At 55.0% G+C, this 14479-nt stretch overlaps 1 protein-coding gene across 1 annotated transcript in view; it reads left to right on the top strand.

The window, feature by feature from the left end:
• The window catches only part of KIF13B (kinesin family member 13B), a 187714-nt gene extending 175160 nt beyond the window's left edge, over positions 1-12554 (top strand). Inside the window, exons 38-40 of the mRNA XM_037742659.1 lie at positions 4525-4587; positions 7608-8304; positions 9123-12554. Coding sequence (XP_037598587.1) covers positions 4525-4587; positions 7608-8304; positions 9123-9385 — 1023 coding nt within the window. The 3' untranslated portion in view covers positions 9386-12554. The remainder of the gene's footprint in view (positions 1-4524; positions 4588-7607; positions 8305-9122) is intronic.
• The last annotated feature ends 1925 nt before the right edge of the window (positions 12555-14479 follow it).

Here is a 14479-nt window from a genome sequence, read left to right as displayed (position 1 = left end):
ACGGGGTTTCAACATGTTGACCAGGATGGTCTCGATCTCTTGACCTCGTGATCCACCCGCCTCAGCCTCCCAAAGTGCTGGGATTACAGGCTTGAGCCACCGCGCCCGGCCTAAAAAGTAATTTTCTATACTTGGATTTAAATCATTGGTTAGTGTTTAAAACTAGACGGAGGATTGTATTAGTATAGGCACCATTAAAATATGACATTTAAGAATTTCTGAAATTCAGGGTAAGGGGTGATTTTTAGTCATGAAAGGTTTATTTTCAAACAAGAAAAAATACATCAGAAAATGCAATGTTGGGGAAGTTCTACAGTGATTATTTTTTTCCTTCAACTGAGACCTCTTTTCTGCTTTACTTCCCCTGATGCCCACATTTCAGACTGTCTGTTCTTTCCTGGGTAACTGTACAATTTAGTCTTCTGTGTGTCACTTGCTAAGTAAATTATGCATTTGTTTGTTCATTGAGCAAACACTGAGCTACTGTTTTACGTAAGGAAATACCGGGGTGAATGAGATGTGGTCTGTCCCCTTCCAAGAACCTGAAGTTTAGAGAAGCCTCTTTAGAGCCACATAAGCAGATGAAGAAACAGTGCGAGATGACACTCTAGGTACTGTCACGTGTGTCTACGGACGACACAGCGAAATGAGTGGGCACTGCCCCTGGCAGTTTCAGGAGAATTAGATCAGGCTTGAGCAGAGACTTAGAAATGGATCCGTATTCACCAGGGGGAACACGATTCCCTAGCGGGAGGAGTGGCGTGAGGAAGGGTCCGGAAAAGCCGTGCATTGAAGGAATTCTGAGTGGACTAGGGGAGCAAGCAAGGCAAGGTGTGTCTCCTTGGAGATGTTGTATGTCACGTCAGGGAGTTATTTTATTCTTCTAGCTTTTGTTCCAAGTTATGAAATGCTGACCTGATCTCCCATGTATTCATGTAGAAACGTGAAAGCCAGAGTTAAAAAGTAGTGCAATATTATTAGAGCAGTGACCGGCACCTTTTCCCTGAAATATTTCTAAGTTGTTCTGTGGCCTGTAAGCTGTTCATCTGTCCAGTTTTTCCAGCGCCCAGTGGACGGCGTGATTGCAGGTTCAGCCAGCACTAGAGAACTAAATCCTTTTCCATCCCTGTCACTCACTTGTGTGACAACGTGAATATGTTTAACCATTAGGTAGGTAAATGTTCTCTGAGCCTCAGTTTCTGTAGTGTGAAATGTAGATAATTATATTCAGTTGCCTCACGGGACTTCTCCTTAATATTTATAGCTGCAAAAAACTTTGCAGCCATTTTTTTAATAGTTACCAGATGTGTCGTAAGGATTAATGAACTTAAGATCTGAAATGTTTTGAGCCCTGAAATGGGAGGTGACCACCTGCACAGGTGAGATGCAGAAGAGCAGGAAAGTGAGACAGACACACTTGGAAATTGCAGCTATTATGCGTGAAGGATGATGACACAGTACCTCAGTGTTCGTGGTCGATATATTTGGCATCCTTAAAAAGGTTGCTGAACTCATACCCAAGGCCTGTGTCAAAAGCCTCCTTCATGTGATATTCACACCCATTCTATTTATGACCCCTTCCTCCTCTGAATTCTTTTTTTTTTTTTTTTTGAAATGGAGTTTTACTATTGTCGCCCAGGCAGGAGTGGTACAATAGTGCAGTCTTGGCTCACTACAACCTCCACCTCCTGGGTTCAAATGATTCTGTTGCCTGAGCCTCCTGAGTAGCTGGGATTACAGGCACCTGCCACCATGCACAGCTAATTTTTTTTTTTTTTTTTTTTTTTTTTTTTTTTTTTTTTTTTTTTGTATTTTTAGTAGGTACAGGGTTTCACCATGTTGGCCAGGCTGGTCTTGAGCTCCTGACCTCAGGTGATCCTCCTGCCTTGGCCTCCCAAACTGCTGAGATTACAGGTGGGAGCCACTGCGCCCGGTCTCCTCTGTGCTTTTGAGCTTCCACTCCAGTGTCACATTCCTGGATTTTAGTGACTTGCTCACGTATTTCCCACCAATCAGGCTGCTCATCTGCTGAGAGCAGAGCCCCTGGTGCCATACCCCCATGCTGTAGGACCTGATGCAGTCTCTGTTGAGCTGAATTTTTATACGTGGAGGGAAAGAACCAAGGTGGCAGTCAATCTGGTCCGTAAATCCATTTCAGCAAATATTTAAAAAGCATCCATCTACCTGGCTTTCCAGTCACACTGCGTTTTGAAGGAAAGTGTAACTTGTTTGCGTGGTCGGCTTCAGAGGGCAGGAATCACGTGATTTTAGAAAAGGTTTCGTGCTGGGCAGTTACCGTTCCATCCTTGGGGTTTTTACGTTTTTAGGCTTTAAGGGGGATAAACTTGACCTTAGTAGAAACAGTGGACTCTCAGTCCTGTCCACTGTAGGTAAGATGTAGCTGATGAATGCAAGAATTTTGGAATTTGTGAAATGTTTTTTCTGCTTTTGTCATGAAATATACCCTGGAACACCTTCCCATTTGTGGGAACGTTAAATACTGTGGGGAGAAAAATGAAGATAGCCCCTGCCGCAAGGACTGCCTGGCAGCGTGGGACTCACGCGTGAGCCTCGCTTTCTTCTCTGGGAGGTGGCAGTAGGTGGCGCCATGGGGAGCAGCGGCGGGGACAGAAGGAGCTGAGTGCTGCAAGGGGCACAGAGGGGACACTGTTCTGCTCAGGAACTGAGGTGGAGGCCAGAGGTCTTGTCCTTCGGGCTGTGTCATGTGCAGTGGCCTCACTGCCACCAGGGGACCCTCCCTTCCCCGGTCCCGTTGGCTGCTCACTTAGTCTTGACCGCACCCTGGCGCTGGCTGTCCCTGGCCTCAGACCACCCCAGGACCTCCCCAGTGTTTGCAGGGTAAAGTACACATTCCTTTTGTGCATTTCCTTGGTCCTTCCACCTTTTTTTTTTTTTCCTTTGACACAAGGGATGGCTTTGTTGCCCAGGCTGAAATATGGTGGTGTGATCACAGCTCACTGCAGCCTCCCACTCCTGAGCTTAAGTAATCCTCCTGCCTCTGCCTGCTGAGTAGCTGGGACTGCAGGTGTGGGCCACCACATCTGGCTCCCATCCCTCCAGGTCTTGAAGCCTGATCGCTGCGCTTCCTCCTGAGTCCTCTCCACTGTGCCTTTTCTGAAATCCTGCCAGTGCCCCCTACCTTCCGCAGAGTCAATTCCCTCTTAAACTTTTCTCCCAGAAGCAGCCCCAAGGTACTCATGGTCACAGCGGTGCCCTTCGGTGAAGTGAGGCTAGTCCATGCTTGTAAACGTGGTGAGCGCCCTGCCGAGCGGGCTGGCTTCTTTCAGGGCTCTTCTCCCTGTGCTGGAGTCCAGGCTCCCCAGTAGAAGGGAGAAGCCTGGGCAGTCCAGCTGCGCGCCTGCCGCTCAGTCCACAAGGCCCGACTCTGTGGAGGCCTCAGGTGCCCAGCACCAGGACAGCTGAGGCTGGGGGAAGGCAGGCGGGATAGGTGGAGTCCACAGTGCTGGGCAGTTTAAGTTCAGTAACTGAGCAGCGACCAGCTGTGCCCAGTGGACCCACAAGGGAGAAGCCCACCCCTTGGCTGTCCTGGCAGAACGGGACCCTCATGAGAGCCCTGCGCGTGAGGCCAGGCCCGATTACTGCAGTTAGGGGGTGAGAGGATTGAGGAGGTGTGGCGTGTTCCCAGCTTCTTCCCGGGATGAACGCGTCTGCTTAGCTGCTTCTGTGTCCCATAGCCGCCGGATGCTCCGCAGCAACAGAAGGCCACTCTGGCTCCTTCTCTCCCCTGGCCTTCCCTTCTCCTGGCTCTGATGTTGCTTTGCTCTCTCTCTTTAATGCTGCCTGGCCCAGTGTCCACAAGTAACCAGGTTCTTTCTTGGCTCTTATCTCCTCACCCCTGCTCTGTTGCTGGAGTCGTGTTACTGATCTGCCTCTTTGGGCTTGAAATCTCCTTCTGGTCAGGTTGTGTCCCTGCCCGGTCAGAATCTCTGGTCTTCAGCTGCCGTCTTGCTTTGCTGGGGACTCGGTGGGGCCCCCTTCCTCTCTGAGTTGGGTTAGTTTTTGATGCCCAGGGCCTGCTGCAGACGTGTGCCTGCCGTCTTGGGCTCTGGGTTTGTGCTCCAGCCAGCCTGGCCTCCCTCCTCCCCGCCTGTGACTACATGCCTTCGTCTCCCCGAGTCAGGCCCTGGTGTGGCTTTCTCCTACTGCTGGACGTCTTTCTAGATCTTTCCTGTCTCATAACGCTTGTCTGTACAGGCCCAGCACTCATTTGTCATGTGCATATGTGATTGGAGGGAGGAAGCATCATCGCACACATCAGTGCACCACTGTGTTGTGATCTTGGCGTGCAGCCTGTGTCCTTGGCTGGGGGAGGAGCCCCTTGCTGGGTCCCTGGTTCCTTGGAGGGTGTGGAGCCCCGCACCTGCACCCTGGTTGGGCCGGTTCCCCTTGGGCAGGTCCTGGCCCTCCAGCCCGTGCAGCGTAAGCCTCTCCGCTACCTCTGTTCTGTCCCTCAACCCCTGACCTGCACGCTTGCCTCCCCAGCCCGTGCCCCGCATCATGGTGCAGTTGGCCGGCCCAGACGTCGGGGTGACCAGGATGGAGGAGGTGAGTCAGTCAGGCCGTGGGTGGCCGCCCCTCCTACAGCGGGTGGTCCTGATGCTGAAACTGTTGAGTCCACACCGGTAGTTTTTGATGTTGGTGTTCCTGCTTTGGTAACTGGCTATAATATAGGTCGCGGTCTTCTCCTTCTCTGTTTTCCTTGTTACGCTTTTCTGTGTTCGACTTGTTAATCATACGATTGCTAAACTTTTAGGTGCTTGACTGCTAATATAGTCTGCTGCCTTAATAGCCCACAGCTAGGCAGAGGAGATTGCTATAAACAGAACCATCTCCTTCTTCTAAATGTTTGCTTAATTCTCAGTTTTACATTTCATCCTGATTCATGATATCAGCGTGAAAAGATGACGCTAAGCTGGGAGAAAATTGTCTCTTATGATCCCCCACAGATCAACAGCACTCTCATCTGATGAACAGCAAATCTGTTTTCTCCTCCTGCGCTTTCATTCTCTTAGGAAATGCTGTATCTTCTTAGGAAAATTTTCTTTATTAAAAGAACAGAAACAGAGGCACAATAATGTGAAAGAATATTCAGACCTCCATGAACGTCCTTCTGTCTGAATGACCCTTTTACTCCAGTGCACACTGAACGTTCACGAATTTGCTGTGGACGAGATCAGGGTGCCCCTTTCCTGGGAGTGGTGCTGGTCACTTTGTGAGGCAGGTTGAGTGCCCCTGGGCAGCGAAATGGCCAGAGCAGGCCCGTTGCCGGTGAAGGCAGCAGCTTCTGGAGCTCATCATGGTGTTTTCCAAGCTTTTCCCGAAGTCTCCAGAAATGCCTCCTTCATTGGTAAGGGTATAATCCAGAGATGGCACCTGGGTTTCAACCCACAAGTCACCTCCAGTTGAGGGGGACGCGGCAAGGAGTGCCATAACCGGCAGGCCTCCCAGGCTGCGGCCACTGGCTGCTTCCCGCTGTCCCGCGCCCTCTTTGGTTGACACTGCCGCTCTGCCCCCAGTTCCTTCCTTTTCACTTAGCGGGGCCTTGGATCAGGGCTTTTTCTCTGGAGGCCTGCAACACAATAATGCCACAATCCTTCCTGCCCATCCAAGCCAGTGACTTAGGTGGAAGCCAACGGGATGATACCTGCAAATCTGAGTCATGCGGCTGGCCGCCTCCTGGGACAGCCTGGCCTGGCCCTCAGCGCCAGGTGCGGAAGTGACAGTGGCTGGCCTCACCTGGGGTGGGGGCAGGTAACAGAAGCCATTTCAGGACCCTGGTTACTGTTCAGATTTCCGGCTCTTGTGGTTCTGTGTTTTCTTCCCTGCATGGCCAGTGATATTAAAACTAAAATAGAAGAGAATAAATAAAATGTGTGCAACATGCAAAGGAAGAATGATTGAAGGATTGCCTAATCTTTTAGAGTATTTATGCTAGTGACAGTTATTGATACATTGAATTGAGTAAATTTTGCAGCCCAGAGATTCATCACAAAAATGGGCTGTTAATCTCAAGAGGTGCCGTTAATTTCATACCCTGAGAGTGTGGCTTGTGGGGAAAAGAGGGCCCCTGGAAACAGAAATATAAATGACAGTTCCTGGGAAAAGGCATGATTTATCAAGCTGCTGAGGTAAGCCAAGTAACAGTAGGAGACTTATAGATCTCTGCCTCTTCCCCGTTCAAATAAATCCTGTATTTCAATGGAAAATGACCATTCCTGTAATATAAATAATTTTTCCGTAAATATCGGAAAACATATTTCTTCTGGATAGCAACCTTCTGCACCCCGCCAGTCTCCTTCCTTGTTCCTGCCTTCTCCTTTTCTCCAGTCATTGCAAATAGAAATAGGATCCAGTAGCTGCTTCACAGGGCTTTAGTTACAGACGAAAGAACACCCCAGAAACAGCAGAATTTGGGCAAGCGGTGGCTGTTATCCCCCATGAGATTCGGGCGGTGTGTGTGTGTATGTGTGTCCTCTGCCTGGGTGACTCAGAGTAACTGATGTGGAGAGAGCGGCCGGCCTCTCTTGGTGGCTTCTCCCTGGGGGCTACTTCCTGGCCTGTCTCTAGGGTCTGAGGTCCCCCAACCCCTGACATGGGACCTGCTTTCCATAGCAGCCAGAACAGCCGACTCGGACAGAAAGGGCCATGGCCCAAGGGACCTTCCTCCCCCTCCTCATCCCCTGCCTATTCCCCCCTCATCCACCGCCTCCTCCCCCCCATTCTCCCCTCATCCGCCGCCTCGTCCCCCTCCATTCACTGCCTCATCCTCCCCATTCCCCCCTCATCCACCACCTTGTCGCCCCCATTTCCCCATCATCCGCCACCTCGTCCCACTGCCTCCTTGCCCTGGATGCCCAGCCAGGCCACAGGCCCGTGGCTCTTGTGGTGCCTGCGCTGGCCAGGCTGTGCTGAGCGTGTTCCGGTCCTCCGATGAGATCATTGTTTAGGTTTTGCCGGAGACAAAAGTGCTCTTCTGGCTTTTTTAGTGACTCAGCCTCTTCCTGAGGTCAGGGGTGGTCAGGGGCTTTGTCTCTATGGGACAAAAGCTAACTAGCTGTAGCAAGGTTTGGGTGTGCACCTACTGTGTGCCACCCTCTGTGGCAAGGGGCTTTGGTCCTTGTAGCACGCTGGCCCTGCATGGCAGGTCCTGGACTCTGTTCTGTATGAAAGGTCGAGTTGATGAGGCGAGGGCTATGGTTGTGGCTAGCACTTTTGAGCCCAGGCACCCAGCACGGGGCCTGTGAGGTGCACAGTTGCCCCTACACCTTTGTCACTTGTGAAGCGAGGGCCTGATAGACCTAAGCCGCAGAACCATTGTGGGAACCAGGCCTGGCCAGTCCCAGCCGTGCTCTTTATTTATTTTGTGGAGATGGGGTCTCACTGTGTGGCCCAGGCTGTTCTTGGATCCCTGGGCTCAAGCCATCTTCCACCTTGCCCTCTGTAAGCACTGGGGTTTCAGGCTGAGCCCCTGCCTCTGGCTGGCTGTCTTCACAGTCAGCTGCTGGTGTGGATGTTGTTGGGAAGTTCTCTGCTCTCAGCCTTTGCTTCCCTCTGTCCCGCTGCAGGCTCAGCTGGAGACGGGTCCTGACGTGCTGGTGCAGACGATGGGGGCCCCGGCCTTGAAGATCGGCGACAAGCCCTCCAAAGCGCCTTCCCCGCCGCCTGTCCCCGTGGTCACAGCGGCCACCCCGGCCCCGGAAGCGCAGGACGGGCCCCCCAGCCCCCTGAGCGAGGCCTCCAGCGGGTACTTTTCCCACAGCGTCTCCACCGCGACCCTGTCGGACGCACTGGGCCCCGGCCTGGACGCTGCTGCCCCGCCCGGCCCCGCGCCCGCCGCCCCTGAGGCCGAGCCAGAGACGCCCATCCGCCGCCCCCCGCCGCCCATGGCCGCCCCCGCCGAGGAGCCCCCCAGCCCCCAGCAGCTGGTGAGCCCCAGCCAGGAGCGCCCCGACCTGGAGGCCCTGGCGCCCGGCTCCCCATTCCGCGTCCGGAGGGTGCGAGCCTCGGAGCTGCGCTCCTTCTCGCGCATGCTGGGTGGAGACGCCGGCTGCTCCCCGGGGGCCGAGCGGGATGCGCCGGCTGCGGGCACTGGGGGACAGGCCCCGGTCTCCGATTCCGAGGAAGCCGACGGGGCTCCAGAGTGGCTCCGAGAGGGCGAGTTCGTCACCGTGGGCGCCCACAAAACGGGCGTGGTGAGATATGTGGGTCCCGTCGACTTCCAGGAGGGCACGTGGGTCGGCGTGGAGCTGGACCTGCCTTCAGGTGGGTGCCGGGCTCCAGTCTCTAGGGCGGTGCTGGGGGTAGGGGAAAGCGGGAGCGTGGCCGGCCTGGGAGGGGTCAGGGTCCAGGCAGGAGAGAGGCCGGGAGGAACAGCTGGGCCTGCAGGGCAAGGCAGGGGCAGGGCTGGTCCCTGGAGGCGGCAAGGAAGATTCCGGATGATTTTGGCCACAAAGATCCTGCACCCATCCTCCCATGGCCATGGCCGTCCTGGTCCCTTTGCTCCGGTTCCTTGACCCCCCACACTCCCTGGGCCCTGCTTTCTTATTCTTCACCTTAAGCATCCGCGCGTTGCTGTTCGAGGAAGCTCTTCCTCACCCCATCCTGACACATCTCGCTGGCATCTGACTTGCCATCATTCGGCAGTTTTGACAGTTTCCATTTCATAGATGCCGCAAAATAACCATTCTGCCACCACCCAGCCCAGGCCAGGGTCTAGGTGGAGATGGGTGTGTTCCCTCACGGGTGGCCAGCTCTGCCTTGGTGGTTGGCCTGCACCTTCGCTCCCGAAAGGCACTCCTAGGGCCTGTCACCTCCTGCCTGAGGCCGTGGACTGGGGCTGGGCATCCTTGGTCACCACTGCTTGCTGTCCTGGGAGGTGGTCACCTTATGCCCTGGCCACATTCACTTAGCTGGTCCCTGCCAGACAATGGCCAGTGTCTGAGTGTCAGCTGTGTAGGGCTGTGCCAGGGGATGGCGTGGGGGTTGGCATTGTGGGCACATGGCCTCTGCAGAGGCAAGGGAGGTGCAGGGAGTGTCTGCAGCTGGCCTGCCCTCCATTTCGCTCTTTCCTTCCCCTGCAGGTAAGAATGACGGCTCCATCGGCGGGAAGCAGTACTTCAGGTGTAACCCTGGCTACGGGCTGCTGGTCAGGCCCAGCAGGGTTCGCAGGGCCACAGGCCCCATGCGGCGGCGCAGCGCGGGGCTCCGACTGGGCGCCCCCGAGGCCCGCCGGAGCGCCACCCTCTCGGGCTCTGCCACCAACCTGGCCTCGCTGACAGCTGCCCTGGCCAAGGCCGACAGGAGCCACAAGAACCCTGAGAATCGGAAATCCTGGGCCAGCTGAGCTAACACCTCAGGGCGAACTCTTCTTGGGGTGCCGGGCCCCTCTGAGTCTGCCAGCAACAGCCTGGGGAACCGGAAGCCCTGGGGAACTGGGAGCCCTGTGGCCCCTTCCCTGGAGGCAAGGCAGTGAATGCTTTTTGCACAATGCAGGGCTGGCGACCTCCCTGGGCTTCTGGAAGCTTTGTTTCTTCTCTACCTGGGGAAAGAGGTGGCCTCAGCTGTACCTCCTCAGGTGGAAGGTTCTGGGTTCCTGCAGGGGCTGGGGGATGTGGGGACCGAGGCCCTGGCTGGCATAGCGCCCAGCCATCTCGCTGTGTGCCTGTGCCTGGGGCCTTATGTTGCTCTGTCATTTTCATTCTGGTGGCCCCACTAATGTCTTAACGTAAACCAGAATTCTAACCAGTGCCTTTCCTCCACCCACCCAGGATGTCCCGGCTCACTCCTCAAGCTCCCCAGCCTCCCACCCTGGTCCCAGGTTCTCCAAGTGCCTCTGGAGGGCCTGGGCTCTGGCACATGGCCCTGGTGCCCCAGGTGGGGCCGAGGGCCTGAGCCTCCTCCTACCCCTCCTCGGCTAGGGTTTCTTCACGGTTTCTTGGTGGGTGTCTTGGTGTCTTTACAGCTGCAAAGTCCCTTACGTTTGCCATTTATTCCCTTCACAGAAGGCTTGGAATTTATTTATTTATATTTATTTTTTCAAAATCCGTAATCATTTGCGAGGCGCAATCATCATCTGCCTGCGCGTCGGGGCCCAGGGCCTGCCTTGCATGTCGTGGCCTTGCTGGCCATTGCAGAGCTGCTAGCCTCCTGTCCAGGTGGAGGGTCCTGGGGACGGCAGAGGATGCAGCCCCCTCCTCATGCCCCTCTATTGGGGATCCACAGTGGCCTTACTCTTAACTTGGATAAAAGCAAAAACCTGGGAGAATGGTGTTGTGCTTCCGTAGTCGGTAACAAAGGAAGAGGCATCACTACTTTATTTGGTGCACTTTTGGTTTCTAGGAAGGTCCTGGGGTCATTTTAACTCTGTGGCAACTCCCAGGCCCTGACAGTGTGGGGCTGGGCCCGTCCATGTGGGGGGTGCGCCTGGTTTGTCTCCAGACCCTCGCAGCAGCCATGTCTCCAGGCCACCATGCATGGGGTGGGCAGGACAGCCCGGTGGCCTCTGTTTCCTTGCTGGGGCACTTCTGCTCCCGGAGCCTTTGATGCCAGCTTTGTGGGGTGGGGGTCAGCATCTCTGTGTGGAAGGCAGGGGGAGCTGGTTGAGGGCATGGCAGAGGTAACAGCCTGACAGCCCCAGGCCACCAATCTAGGGACAGGACCCTGGGTCAAGGTTCACACAGCCACTCTTGGCAGCTGGTTTCTAGTTCTCACATTTGGACAACTAGAAAGCGCTGTGGAAGGCTCTGGTTCTCTAGGGGCAGGAAGCCTCCAGCGAAGTAGTCTTCACGGTAGGCCCGTCCCAGGCCTGGCTTCGAAGAGAAGTGTCCTTCCCTCCCCAGTGGCTGTGAGGGACACAAGGGCTGAGGCCAGGCTAGGCGGAGACACTCATACTGGGCCTCCCTGTCCTCAGCCAGTGTTTCGGGGAACCCTGTGGCGCCTGTCCCTGGATAAGCACTGTCACCTCTGCCTCGCTTTTTACTCAGCCCTCTTCCCAGCACAGTGGCTTGCTTTTTAAAACCTGTTTCACTGAGAAGTTTGTTCTTGGGTCCCCTAGTGTCACTGTGGCCTAGGTGAGAGGGGAGCGCCTGGGCCCTGTGGTGGGGACGCTCAGGGAAAAGCGGCAGGTGGGTGGGCTGTGTGTGACCTGGCACCTCTTGGTGGCTGAGCCCATCCGCCCAGCAGTGGCCTCCTGTGGCACCGTTTCGGGGAAGTCCTGGGGGACACAAGTGTCCTGACTTGAGCAGATGGATTTGGGCCCAGGCCCTGTTCGCTCTTGCTGCTCGGTGCAGACTAATGTCAGCTTGTGGCTGGGAAAGTCGGACGTGCAGCGACGTGGTCCTAAGGCAGTGAGCCCCGCTGACCGAGGGCCGGCGCTTGGCAGGCAGGAGGTGCGGGCTCGAGGGTGGCGGGTCAGGGCGGCCGGCTCCTGTCTTCTCTTCTTGCCTCCCTGACCAGCAGACCTAACTCCCAGGAATGCCCGCTCGCCTGCCCGCTTTAGGGCTCCCAATGCGTTCCTGGAAGGCCCGGGAGTGGCACCTTTGTGTGGGTCAGCCGGCAGATGCTACCCAAGGCTGGTAAGAGCAGTAACCATACGCGCACTGCTGTCAGAGATGGGGACAGGGGATCCTTCCGGGGACACTGCTTCTCGTCGTGTGCCCAGAACACCCCTGGCCCTGCCCTGCCACTTCCCTCGGGCCCTTATGAGAAACTGTGGCTCCAGGGTGAAGGCTCACTTCTGCCCCAGGCACTGCGTCCAGCAGCAGAGGGCACAGGGACAGGTGTATGACTGAGGTCCCGAGTGCCCAGGCCTGACCAGAGGGAGCAGGAGGGCGGAGGTGGGGAGGGGAAGGCGTTTCTGGGTGCAACAAGGTGGTCCTTGTGTGCTCGACAAGAGAACAGAGCTGGAGATGTGACTGCTGGGGCCTGAGAGGTGGAGGTGTTCAGGTCCCCCCAATACTTCCAGCGTGTTATCCTCTTGCCTTCAAAGTTCCCTGTATGTGAAACAGGAAGTCCTGAGTGTGTGTGTGGCAGTGCAGTGCTCACGACACAGGATTCTCGGTGCGGTTCAGCTCCCCCCAGGGACTCCCCGGAAGATGGTGCCTTGGTGCTGGGCTTGTCTTGTGCCTGAGCCCTGGGACAGGAGTCACCCTGTGCTTCCTGCCCAAGATACTGACCCACTGAACCCAAAAGCATTTTTCTCTCCGTGAAGTCCGTGGTGCCTTCCTGGTGGGCTGCTGACACTAATGGTGTTGGGGGGTCTTGGAACAGCTTCTGTATGTTGGATTCGTGTAAATGTGAGGAGTCCACATATAAAGAAGTGACTTTCATTCCGGGATTATATTGATTTGGTATACATTAAATGGGAGTTTAATCCAAAGACTGCAATGACTTTTAGAGACTCTAATGATTTGTATTGTGTAATGAACTAAACCACCTGTAATTTTATACCGTATATGCCTTTCCTTCAAATGACCAACAGCTTCTCAATAAAACCAGACGATTTCTCACCTGCATCATGTCTGAGGCCCGTCTTGTTGCTTCTCCTTCCCCGACCCTGACACGGGGTTTAGAGCCCCTGGCAGGCCTCCCATCACTGTTCTCAGCGAAGGTGGTGGTGGGGCTTTTCCAAACTGAGACTGGGAGGAGGAAGACCGGGGAACAGCAGCAGACTGTCCTGGCCCCTGGCCCATGGACTCCAGAGGCTGAGCTGTTCATGATTTGGACTAAAGAGCCCAGGTGGGCCCCTGGTTCCGAGTCATCTTTCCTTGTTTGGACTTCAGCTCCTTACAGAAGCCAGGAACCATAGGAACTTTCTGGAGCCCTTTGACCCCAGGTAAGTGGTGCTACTGGGAGACCTGGTAGGGACTGTCCCTGGTTCTCAGGCCTGACTCCATTGTCCACTGTAACCTTCGTCATAGTTCCTACACTGGGTCTCCCCTCTTCCCTGAAACCGTGGTGAGAGGACTTCTTTCCCCTCTGCAGAGGTGGGCAGCCTCCGCAGGGGTCTGTAACAAGATGTTTTGGGAGGCGGTGATCATGGTTGTGGGCAGTGGGGCTGCATTCTGCAGCCTCCCACCCAGTTGTACCCGGCGTGGGCCTGGAATGGTCCTGAGGTTGCTGGGTCCAACTTTCGAGCCAGGCAAGGTGACCTGGCTTCCTTCCATTCGCCAGTGGATTCCCACTCAGCCACAGGGCTACAGTGGCACAGGGGAGTTGGGAGATGTCTGGGCTTTGCGGTCTGCCTGAAGGGTTGGGTGGCCTGTCTTACCAGCTGGGCAGCCAGTGCACATTCCAACAAGGAGGCAGAGGTGCTGGTGGCCCTGTGTAAAGCTGTTTTCTTTCTGTGACAGTGAATCACTCGGCCCTTGGATATAAAATACACTTAGAAGTGGAGGCCTCAGCCACTCCGAGGGCTGACCAGTGGTGACCATCTGCCGGCATGGCCAGGCAGGGTCTGAGGTATATTCCTCAGTGCAGAAGAGTGCTCGGACACAAGCACTGCCAAATAATGACAAAAATTTGGCAGCCGGAGATGCCCTGCTCTGAGTGAGGGAGGAATCTGAACACAGAATTGATCTGGCACCTACAGTGGATTTTATTTTTCAAGCCATTACACTCTTGCAACTCAATCAGATGTCTTTTGTTTGTCTAAGGCTGTGGGGTTTTTGGAGTCGCTCAGACTCTGAAACGGGCTATAATGGACGTCACACCCAGTTCATTTCTTCCACTCACTGTCACATTCACATACTCGCCCTGTGCCTGTCCTCATGGTGTACAGAAGCAAGCTGTCCCAATGGGTGCCATGGTAGGGTGGTGCTGATGCACCCAGGAGGGCCTTGGGGTTGAGGGAGTTGGCCCTAGAGTGCTCTGAGGACATGGGCAGTCGGGAGCAGTCTGGGCTGTGCGGTGCACATGGAGAAAGGTTGGGTGGGCTGTGGGAAGGTTGGCTCATCAGCACTTCTGCTTAAGCAAAAATAGCAATCTGGGGCCAAGAAAGGGGAATATGGGTGGGGACGTCCTCAGGGCTGGTCCCTGCCCTCACCCCCCACCCTAAACCCCTCCCCGCCTCCACTTGGCAACTTCAACAGGGTTTGGGGCAGCTTAAAATTCTGCATAATCTTTTCTCATAATATATGTGAAGAAAAGAAGACACAGCATATTTATCTTAGGTTTTCTGAAAAGGGAGGGGCAAGCGTGGGCACATTGTCCTCGAGTCCTGCTTAAGAATTTGATGCCAACCACTGGAAGCCTTTAGAGAAAACCAGTAATGAAGGCCTGGCTTTATTTACTGTTTTTTATTGCTTAAGGTGCAGACCCAAGAGAGACAGAGCTCTCTTAAGACAATGAGCCTCAGGGCGTGGCCTGGAATGGAGAAGCTGCATGGACTTCAGCAACTAATGTAAGTCAGAGGCTGGCTCTCAGAGTGGGGAAGAGCTTC

The sequence above is a fragment of the Cebus imitator genome, unplaced genomic scaffold (genome assembly GCF_001604975.1).
Source record: "Cebus imitator isolate Cc_AM_T3 unplaced genomic scaffold, Cebus_imitator-1.0 Scaffold125, whole genome shotgun sequence".
In the NCBI taxonomy this organism is placed as follows: Eukaryota; Metazoa; Chordata; class Mammalia; order Primates; family Cebidae; genus Cebus; species Cebus imitator.
The sequence above is the reverse complement of the archived record's forward strand: the minus strand, read 5'-3'. Positions and strand labels throughout refer to the sequence as shown.